The 23,895-nt window shown below is 43.1% G+C and overlaps 1 protein-coding gene across 5 annotated transcripts in view; it reads right to left on the bottom strand.

The window, feature by feature from the left end:
- Nucleotides 1-23,895, bottom strand: part of Patronin (calmodulin-regulated spectrin-associated protein patronin) — a 127,203-nt gene that overhangs the window by 81,997 nt on the left and 21,311 nt on the right. Inside the window, exon 1 of one of the 5 annotated variants that reach the window (XM_019050092.2) lies at nt 22,803-23,221. The exons of 1 other annotated variant lie outside the window; for it this stretch is intronic. In XM_019050092.2, coding sequence (XP_018905637.2) covers nt 22,803-22,937 — 135 coding nt within the window. In that variant the 5' untranslated portion in view covers nt 22,938-23,221. Of the gene's footprint in view, nt 1-22,802; nt 23,222-23,895 lie in introns of those variants that run through there. 3 more of the 5 variants (XM_019050096.2, XM_019050094.2, XM_019050095.2) reach the window with 3 other exon arrangements.

Here is a 23,895-nt window from a genome sequence, read left to right as displayed (position 1 = left end):
AAGCATTCTTAATAACTTTACACGGTATTGTGCCTCTGTCAGTTGAAGTCGACATATAGCGCTGGAAAACTGTTTTGGAGTAAGATCATTTGCTCTCTTAATTTTATCATTCTCAAGTTGCTTGATACCACCAAAAGAATCAAATTATTCACTCATAGCTAACTTTGTTATTTTTAAAGACTGCAAAATTGATGTTTGCGAGAGAAGCTCCGTACTCTTAAAGGATGCCTCATCCTTAATATGTTCGAGCGCCTTCACTTTCGTACAAAATACTGTGCAACACACCTGATGTGAAATAGTTGCTTGAGGCGCCGTGGCACGCTGTGGGGCGGCCGGCCAGCGCATTGGCGCCTACAAACCTAAGGAGATACTTCAAGCATTGCGCAATGCGTGAAGTATCATTGTAGGTTTGTAGGCGCCAGACGGCACAAAAACAGAGCGGTAGTCCAAAAACTTATTAAGTCCTAGCATCCGTATTTAATAACGTATATCATAATTTTTGAATTTCATCGGAGAAAACAAGCACTCTGAGTGAATAGATCAGAGCGTAAATATCACCAACGACGGACGAATTTGTTGAGCTCCCTCAAGTAGCGTGAATTCAGCGACGACTGATATGTGCTTCGAATGGCAGTGGTAACGCACTCGTCTTTCACCGCCGCGGCCCGAATTCAAATCCCTGCACGGCAGATCCATTTTCCATTTGCCTGTCAAATTTTCACTCCGGCCGGAGCGCAAAATTCACGCCAAACTTATTTCGCGCCGGATCCATGCACTCAGAGTAACAGGTGGTCAATGTAGCAACTGAGAAAGCGTGAATTTGCGCAGGGATTTTTAACAGTGTTGCAAAAATCGAGAACCACCAATCCTCATAATTTAAGCGGATTTCCTTTTGATCCAAGCAAAAATCCGAATGAATCAAGAGTATTTTTTCTTGTCATTGTTTTCAAGAGTCTGGACTCTAGATCCAAGCGACTTTTCTTCGGTGCGTCAGGTATTTGTACACAAGATTCGACTGGGAAATATTTTGAAAAAGTTTTAAAATTACGTCCCGAGAGAACATCGCAAATCGAAATGCGAAACGATTTGCGGAATTCGCTCGGAACGTGTACTTTCGGAGTTATTTCAATGTGTATCTCGGTCAAATCTTGTGAACATCTATTACGGCAAAGCTACAAAAGTAACAAGCAAAGAGAAAAAAAAATACTGTTGAACCAGAGAATAGGAGAGAGGACCCAGGCCAGGGCATGCTACATGCTACCCTGCTAAGGAGGAATAGAACACCGTATGAGCCTTCAGGCCTTGCCAAATTTACGCGAATAAAATCTGTATTTTTGAGAAATCCTGAACATTTTTCTTCCCATTTTTTCAGACAATTTCGTTCGCAATTCAATCCAAAACGTCTGAAAATTTCAAGGAAATATTTGCATAATCTCCTTCAAGGAAATACATATTTTATCCGCGAAAATTTGGCAACGCTCGAATGTTCATACGGCGTTCTTCCTCCGCGCGGCAGGATGCATTCCGATAGAATCTACATATTGCTCAATGAACAGCACTGAAACGGAAGTGCACCCAATAACACGAATATTCGTGTTTATCGCCTACAAATCTGAGTCCGAGCCGAGAGCCGCGGGGTCCTCGAACCGCGAAACGTGAGTTTATTTTTCTGACTAGCACTTCAATTCGACTGCAGCGGTGAAAATGAGGAGAGGGAGCGGCGAGGACGTGCAGCACAGCGAAATGAGTCCAAGAACAATATACGTAGGACCGAGGAAGAGAAGAGTACGAGTTGGCCGTGAAAGTGGCAAAGGTACCGCGGGGGTACCCGATGAGACAGGACATTTATCTCGCAGATAACTTGTATAAATATTTACTGAGAGCATAGCGCCCGCCCGCCCGCGGCCCGGGTGTATCCTACCGCGCTAAGGAAGAACGCTGTATGATCATTCCAAGTTGCCTCTCCCGAAAAAATGCTCCTTTTCCAGGAGAAGTATGAATACTTTTCCTTGGAAGGAGAAAGTATCCAAAAGGGCCGTTTTGGACAGGGTTGCCACGAAATTTAGAAAAAGAAGTATTCATAAGTTTACCTACCAAAAATTCGCGTTTTATGAAAGGAAATTTGGTAACGCTGAAGGTTCATACGGTGTTTTTCCTTAGCACGGCAGTATAATCGCACTTATTGCATCGGCTTCTTTGAGACGCCGTGCCGCGCCGCAGTGCATTGCGTTGCGCGAGCGCGCCTGCCTCTGACGTTAATCTCCAGGGACTGAAAGTTGAAATCCTGAAGGTAAGGGAGGGCTGGGATCGGAATGGAACTGCGTCCAATCCAATCTTCTGACCATCTTCTCAAGCAGGGTGCAATCGGGTTAAGTGAAATCTACGTCTAAAGTGAAGTAGAGGTCTGGTTAAAACATTGTAGTAAGACCACGGCTCATTATGTTCATAATAAAATTAAGATTAGAATTATCAGTTTTCGTCATCCGCAAGTTACCGGAAGTTGCCGTTGCTTGGGTCCAGATACGGAGACTGGAAAACGTCCCCAGAGGTGATAATTTGAACAAGCGTGCTCCGAGCTACGCAAATCGTGCACTGCGGAGTGAATTTCAGACTTGAGATCATGTGGACCTCTGAAGTTTACGATCTCGCATCCGAAAACTAGAGGTCCAGCTGCCGAAGTTGGGGGTCAGACATCTGAAGTACTTAGGTACGTACCGAAGGGTTCGGGTCACACATCTGAAGTGCTCCAGTGCATACCTAAGTACTTCAGATGTCTGACCCCAACTTCGGCAGTTGGACCTCAAGTTCTCGGATGTGTGATACGAAAACTTCAGGGATCCATATGACCTCAACTTCGGGTCCGATGCACGAAGTATTTTTCTCCGTGTACTACTCTGATAATCACCGCGCAGGGGATTGCATACTTCCCGGGCTTTGTTAAGAAACACGCGTGATACGAAAGAAAAAATTCCGGACCTTGTTGCGGAACTTCCGCGCTTTTTCCGGACTCCTGGATCTCACTTAAAAATCACTACTATTTTCGGACTTTCCGGAAATTCCGGACTAGCAGACTCCCTGAAGAGTAGCTTGGAGCTAAGCTATCAATACTGCATCATAAACAGGAGAATGCTCGTCTCCGAGAGGCCGGGGGAGGGGGGGGGGGAGAAACCGCGAATTCTTGGAGCGTGGCGCAGCGCTATGTTCGAGGAGGACGCAAGAACCCTAATCTCGAAGCAGGGTCTGCGGTGCTCCGTTCTCAACTGCTGTAATAGAAGGAGAGACCCGGACGGGGACAAGGCAAGACAGTCGAGAAGAACTTATCGCTGAGTGGAAATGCTAACGCTCCACTCAACACGGCCGATTCCAGGTGTCACATCTGGCTAAGATCGTGGTATTCGACGGTTGCAATGCTAACCGAGGACCACAGTTAATGGCCCGGAAGATGACGCTACGGTAAAACGCTACATTGTATTAGCATGCGCTCCCTCATTAGCGTTTTTGTTAGGCCTAGGGAAGGAAAAGATTGGACAAATGTCCAGGGCGGATTACAAACTATGCCGCCTATGGGCACGCCAGTATTTTGCCGCCCCCTTCTCATTCGTTTTGAAACATCAATAAAAACCATCGAGTGAACGTGCCGGAGGGAGACGAGAGGGGTGCGTGAGATGCGTTTACTCGTGTTGGACACATTTTTGCGAAAGCCCTGTCAACACTACTAGTAAAAATTCACGGAACTTGCGGAATAAAAGTTAAGTTCCGTAAACCTATCTCTGTGTGGACAAGACCTTCCATTTGTAAGAAATGAACGAGAAAATTATGAAAGAAGAAACATAAATATGGTTTAATAAGTTTAACTTGCACCGTCGCGCCGCGCTGATCGCACTAGGTATGTTTGACGCAATGCTTGAAGTATTCCTTCAGTCTTGCAGGCGCTATGCGTTACACGTCGATTGCTGCTGACCGCACTGTGTTTGACGCTATGCGTGAAGTATTTCATGCAGTCTTGTAGGCGCTGATATGTGTTATATGCCGACCGCCGCGCCGCGTGCTTCTCCTTTTCATCTCAAGTCTTCGTCCTCTTAGCTCTCTCCAGGCAAAATGGAGATGTTGCATGTGTGAGGAATTTGCGATTTGACTGTTGATTCTTATGTAAAAGTTCGCGAGAAACACGATGGTGTCACTGGTTTACTCTGAAATCAACTCCCAAGCTTAAAAAAAGCTCTCAAGTTGAGGCCAAAATGGAGGGGATATCCCACGCTATCCTGAGAGTTTGTCTTGATGTAGAGGTGGACTCTCAAGATAGCGTGGGATATCCCCTCCATTTTGGCCTCAACTTGAGAGCTTTTTTTAAGCTTGGAAGTTGATTTCAGAGAAACCAGTGGCACCATCGTGTTTCTCACGAACTTTCACATAAGAATCAACAGTCAAATCGCAAATTCCTCACACATGCAACATCTCCATTGCGTGTTTGGTCTCTCTTATAACTCGACTAATTATTAAAGGTGCTGTCTCTTGTACCACCGCAAAACGTCAAAATTAGAAATTACTATACTTTCAGAAAATGGAAGATTTTGTCGCCTTTTCTCGTTTGTAATTTTTTTCATACCTACATTAAAAAAAATTGCAAAATTTGCCGCTCCCTCATTTTGCCGCTATGGGCCGCGGCCCATGTGGCCATCCCCTTAATCCGGCCCTGCAAATGTCACATCTGGAAATGACACCATTCAACTGAAATCTATGTGCTGCCCAATGATGGTTGATGCATACGGGTTATTGTGACTTTTGTCCGATTTTCCCATGAAGGCTCGATACACGATCAAATTCCGAACCAATTTTGATCTTCGTAGACCAGTCGATGACTGATGGTAACCATGCAACGGTCCCCTTTGATCAGAATGGAGCGCCATTCATCGTTTCCTGCCGCACGAAACATTTCTGCCAAGTTTTAATTTTATAACTGAGCACAGTACCGATTTTAAGACTGCTGACTCACGACACTTTGATGGTAATTGGTTCGGGAATTTGATCGTTGGTCGAGACCTTTTCCCCATTTTAACAACGAGAAGTTTGGATATCGAACTCGAATACACAACAGCTTACAAACATACCTAATGATTGATCATACTCAAAGCGGTTCAAAAAGGATCGAACTCCACACCAAACTAACCAAAAATTCGCCAGATCTTATCGACGATCTTAGATTTTTATGAAACGTGGTGAGCGATTCATTATGATGGTATGAAAATCCCAAAAATTTTATCTCTCACCTGGACCCCTTGCCCCCAGAACGTTGCGTTACGTAATGTAAGAACGGCTCCTTCCCAGGAATTTTCGATCAGTGGGATCTCAGCAACTCGAAGACTTTTCACGGCTATGACTTATTTTCTGTGAAAAGCCATTAATACACAAAGTTCTCCTCCCGTCTCTACTGCCGTACTAAGCAAAAACGCCGTATGAACCTTCAGGCGTTGCCAAATTTCTTCTATAAAACACAAATTCCCTGGTAAACTTAGGAATATTTTTCTTCCAATTCTTCAGAGAATATTCTTTGTATTTTGATCTAAAGTCCCTGAAAATTTCAAGGAAAAATATTCATAATTTTCCTCATAAATAAACATTTTGTGAAAGGAAATTTGGCAACTCTCGAATGTTCATACGGCGTTCTTCCTTAGCACGGCAGTCTAGGTCGGTTGGACCGCGTTAAGCAGGAAGGAACCAAGCCACATCAGATGTTGCCAAATTTGACTGGACATTATAAAAACATAAATAAATAAATAAATTCAATGAAAAAAACCGATCAATTCGTAAATTCAATTTCTAACAAGAGTACCTTGGTGCAGGTGCTTTCGATAATTTTGGGACTTTGCCTCGGACTGTGCAGAAAATTCACTGGAATTCGCACAAAAATCCGCGAAACTATTCTCATTTAAAATATCAAAACGTACAGTTTTTGGTAAAAGCTGATGTGCCTTGGTTCTTTTCGGCTAAACGCAATCCAGTATTGTCCGCTGTTTCGCTACCGCGCAAAAGAAAAACGCTGTATGATCATCCAGACGGTGTCAAATTTTTTCTGACAAAATGCCAATTTTCGGAAAAAGATGGATATTTTCCCTTAAATAAAATACTCCGACTTTTTCTATTGAGTTGCGAATAACAGTCCGGGAAAAACTTAGCACGCTCTCCAGGGAGTTCGTTCTTTATCGATAGAATCTGGTAACTTCTGGAATTCGGCGGATAGATCCCTTTATACTGAGAGTCAAGACAATTCGGCTCATGGATGTCACAAACGGGAATAAAGATTACAGAAATTGAAACGTTTTTCGTAATCTTGATCGGCCCATTCTCAAATGCCTTTCTCCGTTCCTGCCTCTCGATTCCGTTTGTTCCTGCCGAACCCGTGATTTCCCTCGTCCATTCCAGATTATAATCTTTGCAATTGGTGAAATGTAATCTTATTCCCGTTTGTGACACTGTGGAGGCCTAAAATACGGGAACCAATCAGAAATGGATTCAAATTGTCTTGACTCTCAGTATAAATTCGGACGCTAGGGGGGACGGGTTGTTTTCGAAAATTCGCGCGGCAACACGGCGACTTGGACGTCGATCGCCGGACGGACGCTGGCTGCGGTGAGCGAGGCAGACGACAAGGTCGTGTGACGTCACAGGACGACTTCCTCGCGCACCGCCTTCCTTTAGGACTCTTCGTCAAAAGTTCATCTGTTGTTATTTCCAGTTGGCCAGCCGCCAAGCTCCACCGCTAGGACCTTACCATCCATTCTCTCCACGCGACGTACAGACTCTTTCCGTGGGCTCATAATGACCCTTTTTGGGGGGTGGCAGGGGGGGGGGGGGGGGGGGTAAAGAGTAGCTGAGATGAGAACAAGTTCAAATTTAGGTTTCATAATTAGTTAAAGACGTCACGTGAACAAAAAAACTCATAGAAAAACCAATTCTCTGCTTGAGTTAAACTGTACACTGAACATTACCGCGACAGTCTTTGCAGTATGAAAATATGAAAAACTCGATATCAGCGCTTCGGCTCAGCTTTTGCACGTTTTTTCACCTCGATCCTCGAACGAACGGGACTGGATTAAACACTGCTTATTGAGAGGCCTGCCAAAACCAATACAGGGTCGATTGACTATGATGGCTTTTCATATGAGCGGGAGATTCAAATGTTCCGTAACAATACTTATTAAAGATTAAGTAAAAACGTGATTGTCTTGGTGCGGCGAGATGTATGGATCGTATTCGATAGTGGTTCGAAATATCGTTTCATTCAAAAGAATAAAACAAAAACCTCGAACAAAAATTTTCGGATTTCAGTTGGAAAAGCTGGAAAAGAGAAAATCCCTAACAATTTCACTTTTCATTACCCTTGTGTACTCCTATGAATCAAAAATCAATCACAAAAAACCCGTTACTTTAAGATTACTCAATTGACTTTTGAGGCTACATGTTAACATGTTGAACCGGTCGATATCGATACAATCCCACCTGTTTGATGTATCAAATACGATCCATAATGATACGTTCGCGCAATGAGTTTACGTTTCAGATTCTGATGAAGGTTCAATTGTGTGTTGCATGCAAATGATCATACCGCCAGTTGTGTAAAACGAGAACTTCACGATCAGATGCGTCTCCACGGTACATGCGATTGTAGCTGTGGCTAAGAATAATGAGGCTACCGAAGCAGAAAACGGTAACTTACCTGCAACAAAAAACAAAAACACGACATTAGAAAGAGAACTTGTGACAAAGAAAAATGAAAACATTGTACAGCATGGACATAAATTCAGCTTGAGTATGTTATCTTAGCTGCGTAATGGCGTGGGAGTATACAGCATGTGCTTAAGTCGATGCAAAAATTAACGAACTTACGTCATCGTTAGTGGCGTGATGTTCTTTGAGATATATCGATTGATCCGCCTTTGAACCTATGGAAAAGGATCGATAAACACGGTGTTCGCAACGAGCACCATAGTAACCGATTCTGTACCATAACTTTAAATGGAAAATCGCTAGATCGATCATTCATACCTCGCCACTGATTACCGTGATTCATGATTTAAAGGACATTCAGTTATGCGTAACACCTTCTTATTCTATGCCAGGTTTCTTTTATTTTCATTTAAATCCTCGCCATAGAAAAGTACCCTCAACGCAAATTCTAACTCATCATTAATATGATATTCAAGATCAAACAGCAAAGAATGAGCAAAAAGATTTAAAGTCGAGGAGGCTATGAAGGAGGTCTACTATTTTCGTTCCAAGTTCAGCACCAGATTTCACGCACGAATAAAATTTACGTCGAAATGTCCTTTCAAAAATGGATAGGCCATAAGCCTTGGACAGTTCCGAGCAATATTTTTCGAATTTTTGCGGAAAATCCCGAGATTATATGAGCTATTTAGTCACCTTATGGATCAAAATATCCTCCAAAAAGCCCAAAATTTTTTCGATTCTCGTACCTGGCGTATTATCTTTCTTTATTCACAGGAATTCCGAGGGAAGTCCAGGCAAGCGTTACGTAAAGAGACTGACGGCTGCGTTACGAAAGCGTTACAGTTGGGGAGGAGGGTGTCGAAAACTCGAAAATTGTGTATTTAGTAACACTCGAACGGCCCCTTGTAGTTGCGAGCAAATCCATTTCTCCAACGGCCAAAACTCAAATAGATTTTGATTGGGCCTCCTCCTACTGGATGGCGAGGCGACTGTTTAAATCCGCCCACCACTAACTTACTACTTGTTTTCGGCGAGTGCCACTGCTTCCATTGGCGGATTCAGCAAATTGGCAATACTGTTTTCTTCATTTAAACCTATGAAAATGTATCGATTCTTGGAGGGAGGCCAGGTCCTTCGACAATAATCGATTACTTAACATAGATTTAAATGGAGGAAATCCGGTGTTGCCAAATATCTGGATCCGCCACTGCACTGCTTCCTTTCATCCACCTCTTCATCGTCCGATTTCGGGTGTAGCCGGGTGCTCGGTTGCGTCATCGAAAAAATCAGTGGCATGGCGTGATTTGCGATACATCGATGATCTGCCATTTGAAACTATGAAAAAGGATCGATTTACAGGGTGTTCGCAACGAACGCCTAAATAATCGATTCTTTACCGTAGTTTCGAATGGGGAAATATCGATAATCGATCATTCACGCCTCGCCACTGGAAAAAATCGACTTGTCATTCGGAAAAGGAAGGAAACCGGCGAGAAAGGAAGTGTAGAAGGTTGTGAAGTTTCGATGAAGTCCTTTTCGATTGTTCGCAAAAGTGGTTCCAGAATGATGACCGAAAGAGGGTCCGAAATTCGAATCCGTCGATGTTTTTAGGATCATTGGCGGATTCAACAAATTGGCAACACTGTTTTTCTCCATTTAATCCTATGGAAATGTATCGACTCTTGGAGGAGCCAGGTGCTCAGACTAGAATCGATTATTAAACATAGGTTTAAATGGAGGAAATCCGGTGTTGCCATATTTCTGGACCCGCTCTGCATTAGGATGTGTCTCACGCTCCATAAAATGCTTCCTTTCTGCTTTTCATCAGATAATGGACGAGTTCGGTTTTGACACCGACCGATTGATTCTGCGCTCAGCTCGGCCATGTGCGCGGGGTGTCACAGCCCGCTGCGCTGCCGTGTCCAGAGAAAACGTCGTATGCGCGGTCGAATGTTGCCAAATTTCCTCCGAGAAATCAATTATTTCGGAGAGTATGTGTGCACATTTTTCTTGGACATTTCCAGGAGCACTAGATCGAACAGCGGAGGAATTCGTGGGAACAAATTCGAGGGAGAGTAATCGAAGACCCCGCGGGAAATTCGTATTTCATGAGAGGAAATTTGGCAACGCCTGAGCTTTCATGCGGCGTTGCTTCGGGCGCTCGGGAGTGTGGGTGTAGCGACGACTGTTGAGCTCATACCCGCGGAGTGGGCTTGCCCGCGTGAGCGGGACAGCGACGATAAATCGATTGATCGGTCACTTAAACTTATAAAAAAGGATCGATTATGTAGGTGTAACTCGCTGATCGATTCGTTACCATAGCTCCAAATGGGATAATTCCGATAGTCGATGATTCACGCTTCGCCACCGATGTGGGAGGCTTGAACATGGGCATCCATAAACTGTTCCGATATTGATAAGTTTTTTAACTGATGGGTGTAAATAACTCCTGCTCGTTGCTTGACCTTGCATCCAGGAGGGACTTCTCGCACTTCTCATCGACTATCTGAGCCGCGGGCGCTTCCTTTCGGTTCCGAATCCTGTAGGCTGATTATTGAAATTGATGGGCGAAAAGGAAAAATGGAGCGATCGTATTGGTGGAAGCGGAAGTTTGTAATGGACAGAGGATACGTGGTTCGGTAATTTCACTTTCACCTTCACCATCGGATTGTTGCCCATGGTTTTGCAGCCGACGGATGCGCAAAAGGAGACATCAGAGCGCCTGGATGCAACTATTCGAGCTTCAGGGACGCGCGTGTTGCATGCAACAAAAATGAAGGCGCCCTAGTTTCCCTTGCTTGCACCGAATTGCGCACGTTGAGCTGCGCGCTGCGATGCGATGGCGCTTGATGACCACAGCGGTGGCGAAAATACAAAACTACGGACCTCTAATGCGGTAAATTTTTCGGTTTGAAAATTTCCACTCGTTTATCATTATTTCGTTGCGCTCGTTTAAAAAAGGCCAAAAAACAGCTGTTCGTGAGACCAGCAGGCAGCCAAAGTAGCTATTTGGCACCCCATTACGTCGATTTCTCTTTGAAAAATCACGTTGAAATCGGTACGTACATCGTATTTTTTCCTTCGGCCCGAAACAGTGAAAAAGTTGATGGCATAATCGCAGCCCCAAAAACGCAAAAATCGAAGTTACTTTCGGAGAGTTCGGCGGAATATTTTCATAATGGAGACTTTGCACGCAAATTTTTTATTGCTTCATCTGAAAGTGCCTAGAGGGCTGATTTTGCAGTATTTTTTGTAATTTTTTTCGGCTATGGGAAATAGTATAAAAATACATTTAAAAGTGAGAAAATGCGCCGCCAAGTGACGTCATCTGTCGGCATTTCCCATTTAACCGCATGTATTTCAGCAGATGAGATCATTCTGTCATATCTTCTCCAATATTTGTTCAATTCATGAACCGAAGGTATCCTCGTGTTCAGTTTACTCAGTAGTTTCCACTTAAACAAAAAATTCATCAAATTTCAGACACCTGCAAATTCTCTATTAGCCTAATGGCACTACTACAAGATCCCAAGGAATCTTGTGTGGACGAAGCGATTTCATTCAATTTCGCTGAGGCGAAGCTTGCGCTGAAACTGCCCGAGATCACATCACATATCTCAATTAGCTGGCACTTGAAGAAGCCGTGCCGCGTGTGGCGTGTGGTGTGGTCTGCGCGCAATCGGGGGCCCGTGCTCCGGTCTCCAGACGAACTTCATTCCAGTTGTTCTGATGGCATGGAATTGCTTTGTTTTATTCATAGCTCTGCCCGCCTTTGCTACCTATTTTCACCGTTGCCGCTTCCATTGTCTCTGTCTTTCGGCTCATCCGTCTTACGCGCAGGAGATTTCAGCTGAATACAGCCTCAAACTTAACTGACAATGAGTCCCCCTACGGAAAAAGTGCAGATACAGGGTGTCTACTGGTCACAGTGGGGTTTCCAACAGGGTGTCTAGTTTTTTTTTTTCATTTTCGGAGACCCTGAGGAAATCCTGCTTTTCCTGATTTTTGACCGCTAAATCCTGAGTTCATATTATAACAAATCCTGACCAAATCCTGAGAAAAATTAACGGACGGATAGCGAATAATTAACGGGAAAAAAGCAAACGGCCGACTTTTCTCAAATCCTGATTTTACGACCGATTTTTCTTCAAATCCTGATGGAATCGGGATTGAATCCTGATGGACCTCAAATCCTGATAGAATCGGGAAAATCTTGATGCTAGACACCCAGTCCAAATAGATTAATTTTTGAAAATTCCCGGCCTTTTTGAACGTCAATTTTATTGATTTTTTTACGTTAGTAATTAAAAAAATTGTCAGAAATCGGATTTTTAAGATAAACAAAAAACCCTGCGTCAAATTGTTATGGAATATGTAAGAAATCCAACGAAACAGAATAATTAAAAAAAAAAAAAAAACCTCCAGCAGAGCCCGAGAATAGGTACATTGAAGATGGGTAATTTGACATACCCGGGGATAGGATGTCCAACCATAGGCGGATCCAGCAATTTGGCAACACCGGATTTCCTCCATTTAAACCTATGTTAAATAATCGATTCTTGTCGGAACACCTGGCCCCTCCAAGAATCGATACACTCCCATTGGATCGCTACATTTTGAATAGAGAAAATGATGTTGCCAATTTGCTGGATCCGCCAATGTGTCCAACTCCCCTTAATTTGGATAATTTTTTAATCTGCACTCGACTGAGTGAGAAACATTTGCGTCCATTTGGCAACGCCGCTGATGGGATCGGAGTCGCGGGGATGCGGGGACCAAGGGCGTAACCTGCCGTGCTAAGGAAGAACGCCGTATGAACATCCGAGAGTTGCCAAATTTCCTTCGATTAAATGTTTATTTTCGAGGAAAATTACGAATATTTTTCCTTGAAATTTTCAGACGTTGTAGATCAAATCACAAACCAAATTACCTGAGAAATCGGTAGATATGCATTCAAAAATTTTCCCAAAAATTGGTGAATTGCCAGGGGAAATTTGGCAACGCCTGAAGGCTCATACGGCGTTTTTCCTTGGCACGGCAGTATCGGTGAAGACGTTGACCCGTTTTTTTCTGAGCTGAGCATATTACCATGATATGTTCCGGTGATAATGTTCCATACTCTCTCGGTCGAGGCCTCCGTCTGCGATAGATAATCTAACTAAATACGGCCCGAGAGCTAACAGCCAAGTCATTCATCAGCCATCGAGGGCTGATGAGGCTTCGGTCCCTCCCCGCATCGGATCCTACCTGCCCAAGAGGACCCAGCAATTAATTAATTCATCAGGCGCGCTCTTTAACCGGGCTATGCAGTGGCGTGGCGTGAATTGCGATATATCGATTGTTATGCCATTTAAATCTATGGTAAAGAATCGATTATGAAGGTGTTCGCTGCGAACACCCTGTTTATCGATCCTTTTTCATAGGTTTAAATGGCATAACAATCGATATATCGCAAAGCACGCCACGCCACTGGGGCAATGATGACGTGCTAAGGAAAAAGGTCGTATCAACATTAAAGAGTTGCACAATTTCCTCCAATAAAATGTTTATTCTGAAGAGATAAATGAATATTTTCTCTTGTAATGTTCCGATAATTTAGATCATATTGCGAACAAAATTTCTGAAAATCTTGGGGGAAAACATTCCAAGATTTCCTTGAGAATACGCAATTTAGCCAAGGAAATTTGGCTACGTCTGAAGGTTCATGCGGCGTTTTTCCTTAAGTACGGCAGTATGGCCACGTTGCGTTGCTACGGAAAGGTCTGGTTTTTTTCTTTTCTTTTTTTTCTTTTCTTCTTCCGGAAATCAGTATTTTAAGAGCATCTTTGCGTCGGTCGCAAGTAATCAGCAATCGCCGACGTTGAGCGTGTTACACACTTTTGCTGGAGGAAATAGGTGATTTGTTTCTCATACAGGGTGATCCAGAAGTCTTGCACCACACTTAAAACCCCTGGGCTGCCGAGCTAAGGAAGAACGCCGTATGAACCTTCGGGCGTTGCCAAATTTCCTTTGATAAAACACGAATTTTCAAGAAAACTTCATAATATATTCCTTCCAGTTTTTTAGATAATTTTGTTCGCAATTTCACCTAAAGTTCCTGAAAATTTCAGGGGAAGATGTACATATCTTTACTCAAAAATAAACATTTTATCGAGGGAAATTTGGCAACTCTCGAATGTTCATACGACGTTCTTTCTTAGCACCCTGGTAAAAATTGGCAGTAGAATCTGTGTTCCAAAATACTATAGACCTACAGCCGGCTGTAAGATTTCCAATAGCTTCTATAGCCGGCTACACAATTTCTTATAGCCTTTTATAGCCGATGCAGGCGATTAAGCAACAGCCAGGCGATAAAGTGTATGCTAAACGTTACTAATTACGGATGCTAGGACTTAGTGAGTTTTTGGAATACTGCTCTCTTTTTGGGCCGTAGTATCTCGATTTATTTTGCGAGGAAAGCTCCGTACTTTTGATGGATGCCTGCCATTACTAATATATTAGAGCGCCTTCAGTTTCGTATGATACTGTGCAATACCTCTGGTGTGAAATAGTTGCTTCAAGCGCCGAGGCAGGTGGGCAGTCAGCGCGAAACACGCATTGGCGCCTACAAACCTAACAGGGATACTTCACGCGTTGCGCAATGCGTGAAGTATCCCTGTTAGGTTTGTAGGCGCCAGTGCGCCGCCGCTCCGCTTTGTGTTAGGCTCTAATATTTAATCTCGGCGGAGTCAGCGTTATTCAACTCATGATTTTGAAATGTTTGCACATCCTGTATGGATTATTCTCATTTTAATGGATGAAAAAAAATATGTATAAAAGGAAAATATAATGTGTGTTTTGTAAATATTAAGGTGGTTCCGTATCAAACTTAATGATTTCCAAACCACCGGAATTTCTACACAATTTCTTATAGCCTTTTATAATGGATGGCGAAAAAGCAACGGCCAGGCGATGAAGTGTAAAGCCCGGCGATAGGAACTATAGCCCTGCAACTGCATAATTTTTTATCGCTTCGTATAGCCCGGCCGTATGATTTTCTCCGCATTCTACAGCCAGCTATATGATTTTCTGTAGCCTTCTTTAGCCGGCTATAAGAATTCCTATGGTATTTTGAAACGCAGCTCTTATCGCCAATTTTTACCAGGGCACGGCAGTGGGACTCTTGCGCTTTTCCAGGATTATCCACTCCGAATTTTGGTCGGTCCCAAAAATGACCTAGGAGCACTCACAACATTTCAAGTCGCTATCTGACTGTTTTGAAATATAACAGGGCTGATGGCAAGTGCTGGTGGTGCGGTGCTCTCGAATCACCCTATAAATAGAGGCTGAAAATCATAACGAGTGCATCGGAGAAGTCTAAAATGGGGCTCCTGTATGCGTCACGCATTTGTTATTTAAAAAGTTTGTCTGGTGTAAAATTTCGCAAGAAATATGATGAGGTCATTAAGTAATTTACTCTTAAACGAACTCCTAAAAAGTCCAAAAAAAAGCTCTCAAGTTGAGGCCGTAATAGAGGGGACGCCTCTCACTACGCGGAGGGTAGATATAACCAAACTCTGCGTCTAAATGCACAAATTGTGAACAAAATACATTGGAAGGTGCCATGGTTCCAGTCTATTGCTTATGTATCTACTCCCTCTCTGTACATGTAGAATGGAGGGTTGACTTAATATAGAGGTAGACACTTAGTGTAGCGTGGGGGATCCTCTCCACGGCTGCCTCAACTTTAAGAGCTCTTTTGAGCTTGGAAGTTCATTTCAGGGTAAACCAGTGGCACTATCGTGTTTTTCGCGAAACTTAACAAGAGAAAAAGGTCTGCAATAGCGAATCTCGGACACATGCAAAACTTTTATTCGTTACAGTCTCCATATTGAGGCGCCGCACAGTGGATCGAGTCAATGGGGAGGTCGGACAAAATTAAGAAACTTTAAAAGCTCATAACTCCGTTCATACAAAATTTGAGGTTTCAGAAGCGGTTCCATTGGTTTTTTCGTGAAATTTTCCTAAATGCACATATTATTATTTAAAATGTAACGAATTTAACATCAAAACTTGCAGTTTTGGAGAAAAATTTTATGTCCGACCTCTCTAATTGACTCGGTCCAGTGTGCGCTGGGTGCAGAAAAGGCATTGCTTGGTTGCGGTGGCTCAGAATCTCCGCTAACGTTTCATCCATTCTGACGGAAGCAAATTTATGGAATTTGCGGAAACTTAAAGTGAATTTTCATTGTGATTTTACGATGCTGAAAATGAAAAATTCCAGGGAATTCACATAACAGTTTCCTCTCTACGATGAAAATTAGCAGTGGCAATTCTGAAACACTGCAATCAAGAAACGCCCTTTCTGGACCCATGCCTCGATCCAAGTCGAAAATTTGCGCATACAAGAGCTTCTCTCATCAACAAGGAGATGAAACCCCCAAATCGGAGATATTATGCGCCTTCTCCAACCGATATTCCCAGAGACTTCATCTGGTAGGTTGCGTGGATTACTACCACGCGGAGCCAAATGAGGAGCTTAGAGGACAAGGTGCATAAGTGTCAGTTATTAATGATTTAAGGTAAAGCCAGTCTTGATGCATATACTGTGAAAATTCGCCCCCAAATTCTAATTTTTAAGCATCGAAAACTCAGTTTGAACTTTCTTTCCGCCATGAAGGCCCATGCGATTTCGAAACTTCCAACACGTATTTCTCTAAATAGCAAAAACTGCACTTAAATGCACCTTGTCCTCCAAGCCCCTCTAATATAAGGAGCAGAAAATACAGATGGTAAGTTATTCGTCTGTGGAAAAGTGTCAAGGTGCTTCCTGATCAAAAAATTCCATGGATCGGAGACGCGTAAATAATAAATAAATATTGGGCAGGCCGGTCGTTATTCGATCAGCTGATTCGAGCGATTTGCCCATTTACGGCAACCCCCGCTTTGTGGCTGCCCTTGCCTCGCACGGATTCTCTATGCCGCATGCCGTGCCGCGCATGCGCGTGTGTCGAAACAGTCGCTCGCGCCGCCCTGCCACATCAACCCAAAGACCGAATTTTTATTCAACTTTCAGCGCAATACCGGGGATGGGCGGGTGAAACTTGTTAACTTGGCGCGCTGATCCACGTAGTCATCCTACATTCCGGACATTAATACTCTTTTCAGGGTTTCGCTTCCAGCCTTTTCCGTTTCTACCGGCTTGGCCGCGCCGGAAACGTGGGGGCAAGAGCTCCCAGCTGCATCTCTTTCACTCTCCTTTTCATCTTTGCGTATTTCCTATAAGGGGCCGTCTCTAAATTCAGGGTTGCCACTGAATTTAGAAAATGAAATTCCCTGACACTTCCCTAACAAATTTTGGTGAAATTCTCTGACAATTAAAGATCTGACGGATGGTCAAGAAGGCATAATTGAAAATGGTTTTCAGGCAAAATTTCTTGTTCAAAATCTCAAACCCATTCTAGAAAGCAAATGAGGTGATGTAACAAATTTTCCCCGACATTTTCGTCATTTTCCCTGACATTTCCCCGCTTTCCCTGACTTTTTAAAATTCCCTGATATTTCCCGGGTTTCCCTGACTGTAACAAACCTGGAAATTACTTAACTCTCTAGGGGGGAGGGGGGTAGAGGAGAGTGTTACGCCATTTTATTTTTACATGATAAAGGATAGGGTCCAGGTCCTACTTCACAAAGGCGTGAACTTTTATAGAACTTTTTCACTACCTCCATTTGATGAAATTCGAAAAATTGAAATGCTCGCTCGAATTGCAGCAAAAATGACGCAGACAAAAAATTTCATGGGTGGCTTGAAGATTAGCTGACTGCACAATCGCGATCTTGCAGGAAATACCACTCTAAGAATCAACGCGCAGGAGATAGCATACTTCCCGGGCTATATTCGGTTAAGAATTAGAAAGAATCAATATCAAGGTTTCGCAGCAAAGTGTTCTGACTTTCATGGGGTTTCTCAAATTTTTAAAGTACTTTTCACCCTATTATGCGGTAATATAGCTCTACTCCATCAATAGCAAAGACACCGTTAAAAATAATCGCTGCGAGAGAACTAAACATTAAAGGGGTTATGCTTCTACTTGTCGCTTAAATCCATTATGACATCATACTAAAATTGGTCAGTGACTCAACGAGTAGGATGACGGTATGGAAAACTGGCAGACATCTTCTTGTTATTTGACGAAGCTTGTTATGACTCTATTTGCGGTTACACGCAGAGGAGATTGGGACTGAACCACGAACAGACAATTAGCAAAGCGCGATTCGACTCGGGGTGCGAAACATAAATTTGCTCCCTCCAACTACCGCAACATTGTCACTTCGTCCTATTATACGCATGAGCAAAGTTCTGGGAAAAATCATTTTTTCCTGCCTTCTTGCAGCGGCAATGTACAGACTCTCATGAAAGTTGGTAAGCACCGGTAATTCGATGCGCTAAATGTATCAATGATATTAGAAAAATCGGAATTTCGGTCAAAAGTGGAGTGTCGAGGAGTTTTTGAGTTAAAAAGGCCGATAACTGATTTTTTGGCGTGTAAATATGGACGATGTGTCGTTTCCATCGCGAAAAAACGTAACAAAATTTCACTGTTCTTAAATTTCGCCTCGTAAATTGCATTTTATACTATGAAAATCTTGGGAAATCCAGCGGAAAATCTCACTGATTTTTGTTCTGATCCCATAAAAAATTAGAAAAATGTTGGTCAAAAATAACTGCGCAAGTACTATATTCTTGTGAAAAACTGAAGAGGAGATTTGAGAATTTTGCTGGAGACGACGTATTGCGGACCCCGAAACCCCAGTTTTGACTGAGATTTCGATTTTTCTAATGTCACTAATAAATGTAGCGTATAAAATTTTGAGTGCATACACATTTTCATGATATTCATTGTATTACCGGTGCCAAAATGCAGGAATAACTATTTATTTTCGAGTAATTGGGGGACGAAGGAGGCTTTGACTGCCACTTCAAACATTTTTTGGAAAAAAATTTCATCAAGGAAAATAGTCTTAACTCGACCCCATGAAACACGCTCCTGCAGTTAGGCGGTTCAACCTTGGATCACCCTGTACACGGGTACAGGCATACCCTGCCGCTCCTGCAGCCTGGCAGTTTGCCCTTGGAACACCCTGTATCAATTGAAATAAATTTTGCAACGCTGCTAATGAGGCCGGCGGCGGTGACCGACGACGCTCCGAACTCCGAAGTCGGAGTGGGTTTGAATTGCTTCTGCTTGCGCGCGGCCGAGTGCAAGTTTGCCTGGTAGTGCGAAAAATGTCAATATTTTACGTGGGTTTAAATGTGAGAAAAGCGTTGATTTTTCTGCACTATCAGGAAACAATGGCGCAGCGGCTCCGTAAGCGGTGACGCATAATCCTCGACCACATGGTGGCGCATCGACGTCGGATCCTGGATTTCAGCGCAGAAATGGGAGGGGGGGGGGCACCGGGGGCACCTAAACGGGGGTCAAGGGGGTACGGTCCCAAAATGATATTGTTGCGGATTTTTTTTCGAAAAAAAAAATTGAATAAAGGATTCGATCTTCTCTAAAAGAAAATTCGATTTTATCGATTTGCATGATTTAAAAAAACCGGAGAGTCAGAAAACCTCTGAAATTCACACCCGTCTCAACAGACCGAAAATAAAAATCGAAAGGTATGAAAAACCAATACAAGGCAAGTGTAAAAAAAATGTGTTCCCGTGGTTTGAAACAACAAAATCGAATTTAAAGAAGGTACGAAAAACCAAGAGGATAATACAATTCGAATGTAAACCTGAAAAATGGAGTCAAGATATTTGCATCACGTGTTCCGTCCCAATTAACTTTTCCACCACGCGTTAAAGTCTCTGAGTCAGCCGATTAGGGTTCTTGTTACCCTTCATTTTGTGGATAAGTAATTTTAATTGCTTGGAAGTTGAAAAAGTTGAATCACATGTTTCGCCCCATCCAACTTTTCTACCCATGCGTTAAAGTCTCAGAGTCAGCCGATTAGGGTTCTCGTTCCCCTTCATTTTGTGGATATGCAATTTTAATTGCTTGGAAGATGAAAAAGTTGTATCACATGTTTCGCCCCATCCAACTTTTCTACTCACGCGTTAAAGTCTCCGAGTCAGCCGAAAGGAGTTCACATTCTCCTTCATTTCATAAGTATGCAGTTTTACTTGCTTGCGAGTCGAAATAGTTGTATCACGGGTTTCGCTTCATCCGACTTTCCTTCTCATGCGTTAAAGTCTCTGAGTCAGCGGAAAATGGACCAAGCTCTTTTACATTATATACGAGAAAGTTTTGTTGCTTCATATAATTGTGACCGGGTCTGTGCGAGGGAACCTCATCTTCCGGTAGAAAATTTCCGAAACTTTGAACTTGGCACGATAAACGAACGCGGGAAGCGCCTGCAATACTGTAGGGATACTTCAAGCATCGCGTCATTTCCTCGATCTCTAATCTCGCTCTCGTGAATCTCGCTAATTTTAAGTTCAGCGATGCCAGGGTTGCCACAGAATTTAAAAAATGAATTTCCCTGACACATTTTGATGAAATTCCTTAACAACTGAAGATACGGCAAATGGTTAAGAGGACATGATTGAAAATAGTTTTCAGGCATAATTTGTAGTTCGAAACCTCAAACCCATTTTAGAATAAGAACCAAATAAAGAACCCAAATAAAGAAGATTTAAAAAATTTTCCCTGACATTTTCATCCGCTTCTCTGACATTTCCCGGTTTTCCCTGACTTTTTAAAAGTCCCTGGCATTTCCCAGTTTTCCCTGAATGTGGCAACCCTGAGATGCGTACGCTATTCGAAAATGCGTACGTCGGCGTGCGTACATAATTTCGCAGAGTGTACGCAAAAATGGAGCGCACTTTCATCAAAACGTAATGTACTTTTCGTAGGTTCGTAAACATTCTGCACCCCTAAGATAACTGTACGCTTGCGGTATGTTTATTGGCAGAATTAAAGGCGAATTTTTCCATCTATTCCTCGGAGAATTTAAGCCGGAATTAGATCTACGATCTCTGAAAATTTCAAGAGACAATTTTTATTACGCTTCTGAAAAATGAACATTTTATCGCACGGAATTTGGCAACTCTCAAAAGTTCAAACGGCATTTTCCCTTAGCACGGCAGTATAAACAAGATTGCGAGAAGAATACGAGCGCCGGGGCCGTAAAACGAGGAAAGTTTTTCCTCTCACCGATTCCTTTTCGGACTGATCAAAGTGGCCAATTAAAATTTGAAAAAATGAGCAATAAATTCCGAATGGTTGATGTGCGTGCAAGGCGTCAAGAGCCTGAGGCCCCAGTTGAAGTATTCGATGGCGACCAAGTTTGACGAAACCAGGTAATCAGTTCCTGATGGATGAAGACTTTCTACCTCGTAGCTCAGCGCTAAGCAAAACACCTCGCGGCGGCCAACAATGTAGATACATGCAAAGTAATACCCGATGATTTGAATGCTCATAATTAAATCGCCCTGAACTCCTTTGCTGCCATCCTAAGGAAAAACGCCGTTTTTTCCGGAATGAACCACTAGACAAGGTAGGAAGTTAAGCATTCTGATACATATTTCTTAAACAAAATTTCATGTACAACACGACTCGGACAACGAAAATTACTGAAATTAACTCCAAACCAACACATTTAATGTTTTTTGATGCGAGAATTCAAACCTCCCGCTCATGAAAACGCAAAGATCTACGTGAGTCGAATCCCGCACCAAACGTTAATAGTCTGTCCGGCATAAAAATATGACAACCTCGATCTTGGCACTGCGACTCCAGTTTTCCACATTGTTTACACTTTTAACAACACAAGATAGAGCAAGAAACCTGCTCGATTGAAGAGACGACCACTGTTAATTGTTGTAGTGCACTATTTTTGACTCACGTAGACTATTTTGTTTCTTGGGAGCGGGCAATTCAAATTTCCCGTGACCAATGTGAAATAAAAGCGCTAATATCTTAGTTAGGAGTTGATTTCAGCGATTCTCGATACGGGAATCGGGCTCTACTTGAAATTCTGATAAAGAAACATGAGTCGGAATGCTTAAATTCGTATCTTGTCTCGTAGTCCATTTTGGAGTTTTTTGACAGCTTGGCCAATTATTTGAGGAAATTTTGATCAAGTTTGAGGATCTTCGAACTGAGCCCGGAACTTTTGACAAAATCGGAATTTCCCTCTGAACTTTCAGGAATAGGAAGTAGTTGCGGGAACCCGGAAATCTCGGGTAAAATCATGGTGTCTAGTTTTCTTGGTAAAGCTCATTCCCTGATTTCTCCCTGAGTTTCCCTGATCTTTCAGGAGCTCATTCCCTGATGAGAAACCGAAGTTTTCTCCCACTTTCCCAAGATATTCTTCGGGAAAAAGAATATTATTTTCCCGAGTTTCAGATATGAATATCGATTTTAATCAATCGTTCAGCCGTTTCTCTGGCGGAAATTTAAAATTTTAATTCAAAACATGTTCCTGGGTGTTCCGAAATGATCCCTGGGTGGTTGGAGAAGAGATTCCCGATTTCTGGAACAGATTCCCTGATTTTCCCGGAAAATTTTCATTCCCTGATTAGAGTCCCTTTATACCCAGAGTTAAGACAACTCACTTTTGGTTGGGCTGGAAGTGGCCTAAAAAACAATCCAATTCTGATTGGTTCTCGCTCGTGGAGGCCGAAACGAGTGCACCAAGATGGCGGTACCTCGAATGTGAACAAGAATAATGAAAATATTACCTAATTGTGGTTTATCAAGAGTAAATTGTTATTTCCATCGGTCCAAAATGAAAATAGATTAAGAAATTATTCACAAACCAATCTAATTTTCGTTTTAATTGATCAATTTGTTGATGTTGTTGTTTTTGTGTGACAGACATCGCAGGATTCCTGATCCTTATCCCTCAATATCGTTTGTTTGGGTGCACTCGTTTCGGCCTCCATGGCCAGCCAAGGCCGGCTGCCAGTCAGCTGATAATCGAGTTGTCTTAACTCTGGGTATAAAAGGACTCTATCCCTGATAAATCCCGGTTTTCCCCGGTTTTTAAAAAACCAGACACGATGGGTAAAATAAAGCTGGAGGACTGGAGCTACTTACGAGAACGGAGGCCGGGGACGAGGACTTGACGGGGTCAGCGGCGACCTCGTCGAGGGTGAGGAGGCGCGGGGAGCGGGGGCGGGCGCCGGTGCCGGGGGGCGGGGGCGCCAGGATGCTCGCCAAACTCACCACCATCTTGATCCCGGATGACGTCACCCAGGCTCATAGGGGCTCGCACGCACCGGCACGCTGCACACTCGCACTCGCGAATCCCTCACTTCCTGTACATGCACTCTGCACGCGTATTCCGACTTCCGGTCTCCACCTGCACTTGCACTATGCACTTGCCACTATACTTGTTGATCCTTCCCGTTCCTTCACCCCGATTGTCGATACGCGTTGCGGCTCGTCACCTCCGATCAAATCCATGCCCGCACTCCGCGGATTGCCCGTCACGGATATTTACTTCACTTGAGATCACACACACACACACACTGATAGGGGCAAAACAAAGGATATTGAACGCGTGTTTTTCTGGGATTTATGAAAAGGTAGTGTGCCTATCAGTGGCGTGGCGTGCTTTGCGATAAATCGATTGTTCTGCCATTTAAACCTATGGTAAAGAATCGATTATTAAGGTGTTCGCTGCGGACACCCTGATTATCGATCCTTTTCCATAGGTTTAAATGGCATAACAACCGATATATCGCAAAGCACGCCACGCCACTGGTGCCTATACTGCCATGCTGAGGAAGAACGCCGTATGAACATTCGAGAGTTGCCAAATTTCCTTCGATAAAATGTTTATTTTCGATGAAAGTTATCGAGATTTCTCCTTGAAATTTTCAGGAACTTTATGTGAAATAACGAACAAAATAATCTGAAAAGTTGGGAAGAAAATAGTCACTAGTTTACCCGAAAAGTCGCGTTTTATGAAGGGAAATTTGGCAACGCCTGGAGGTTCATACTGCGTTTTTCCTTAGCACGGCAAGTACATGGGAAGAGTACTCAGGGAGTCGAGTTATTTTCATTTTGGGAAATCCTTATTTTTGGGGGGAGAAAAATTAGGCGAATGTAACTTCACAGAATAGCTCGATAAGGAAATCTGATCGGACGGCCGACTTTTCTCAAATCCTGATTTTACGACTGATTT

The sequence above is a fragment of the Bemisia tabaci genome, chromosome 1 (assembly GCF_918797505.1).
Source record: "Bemisia tabaci chromosome 1, PGI_BMITA_v3".
NCBI classification, from domain to species: Eukaryota; Metazoa; Arthropoda; class Insecta; order Hemiptera; family Aleyrodidae; genus Bemisia; species Bemisia tabaci.
Note: the sequence above shows the minus strand (reverse complement) of the source record. Positions and strands in the feature narration are given on the sequence as shown.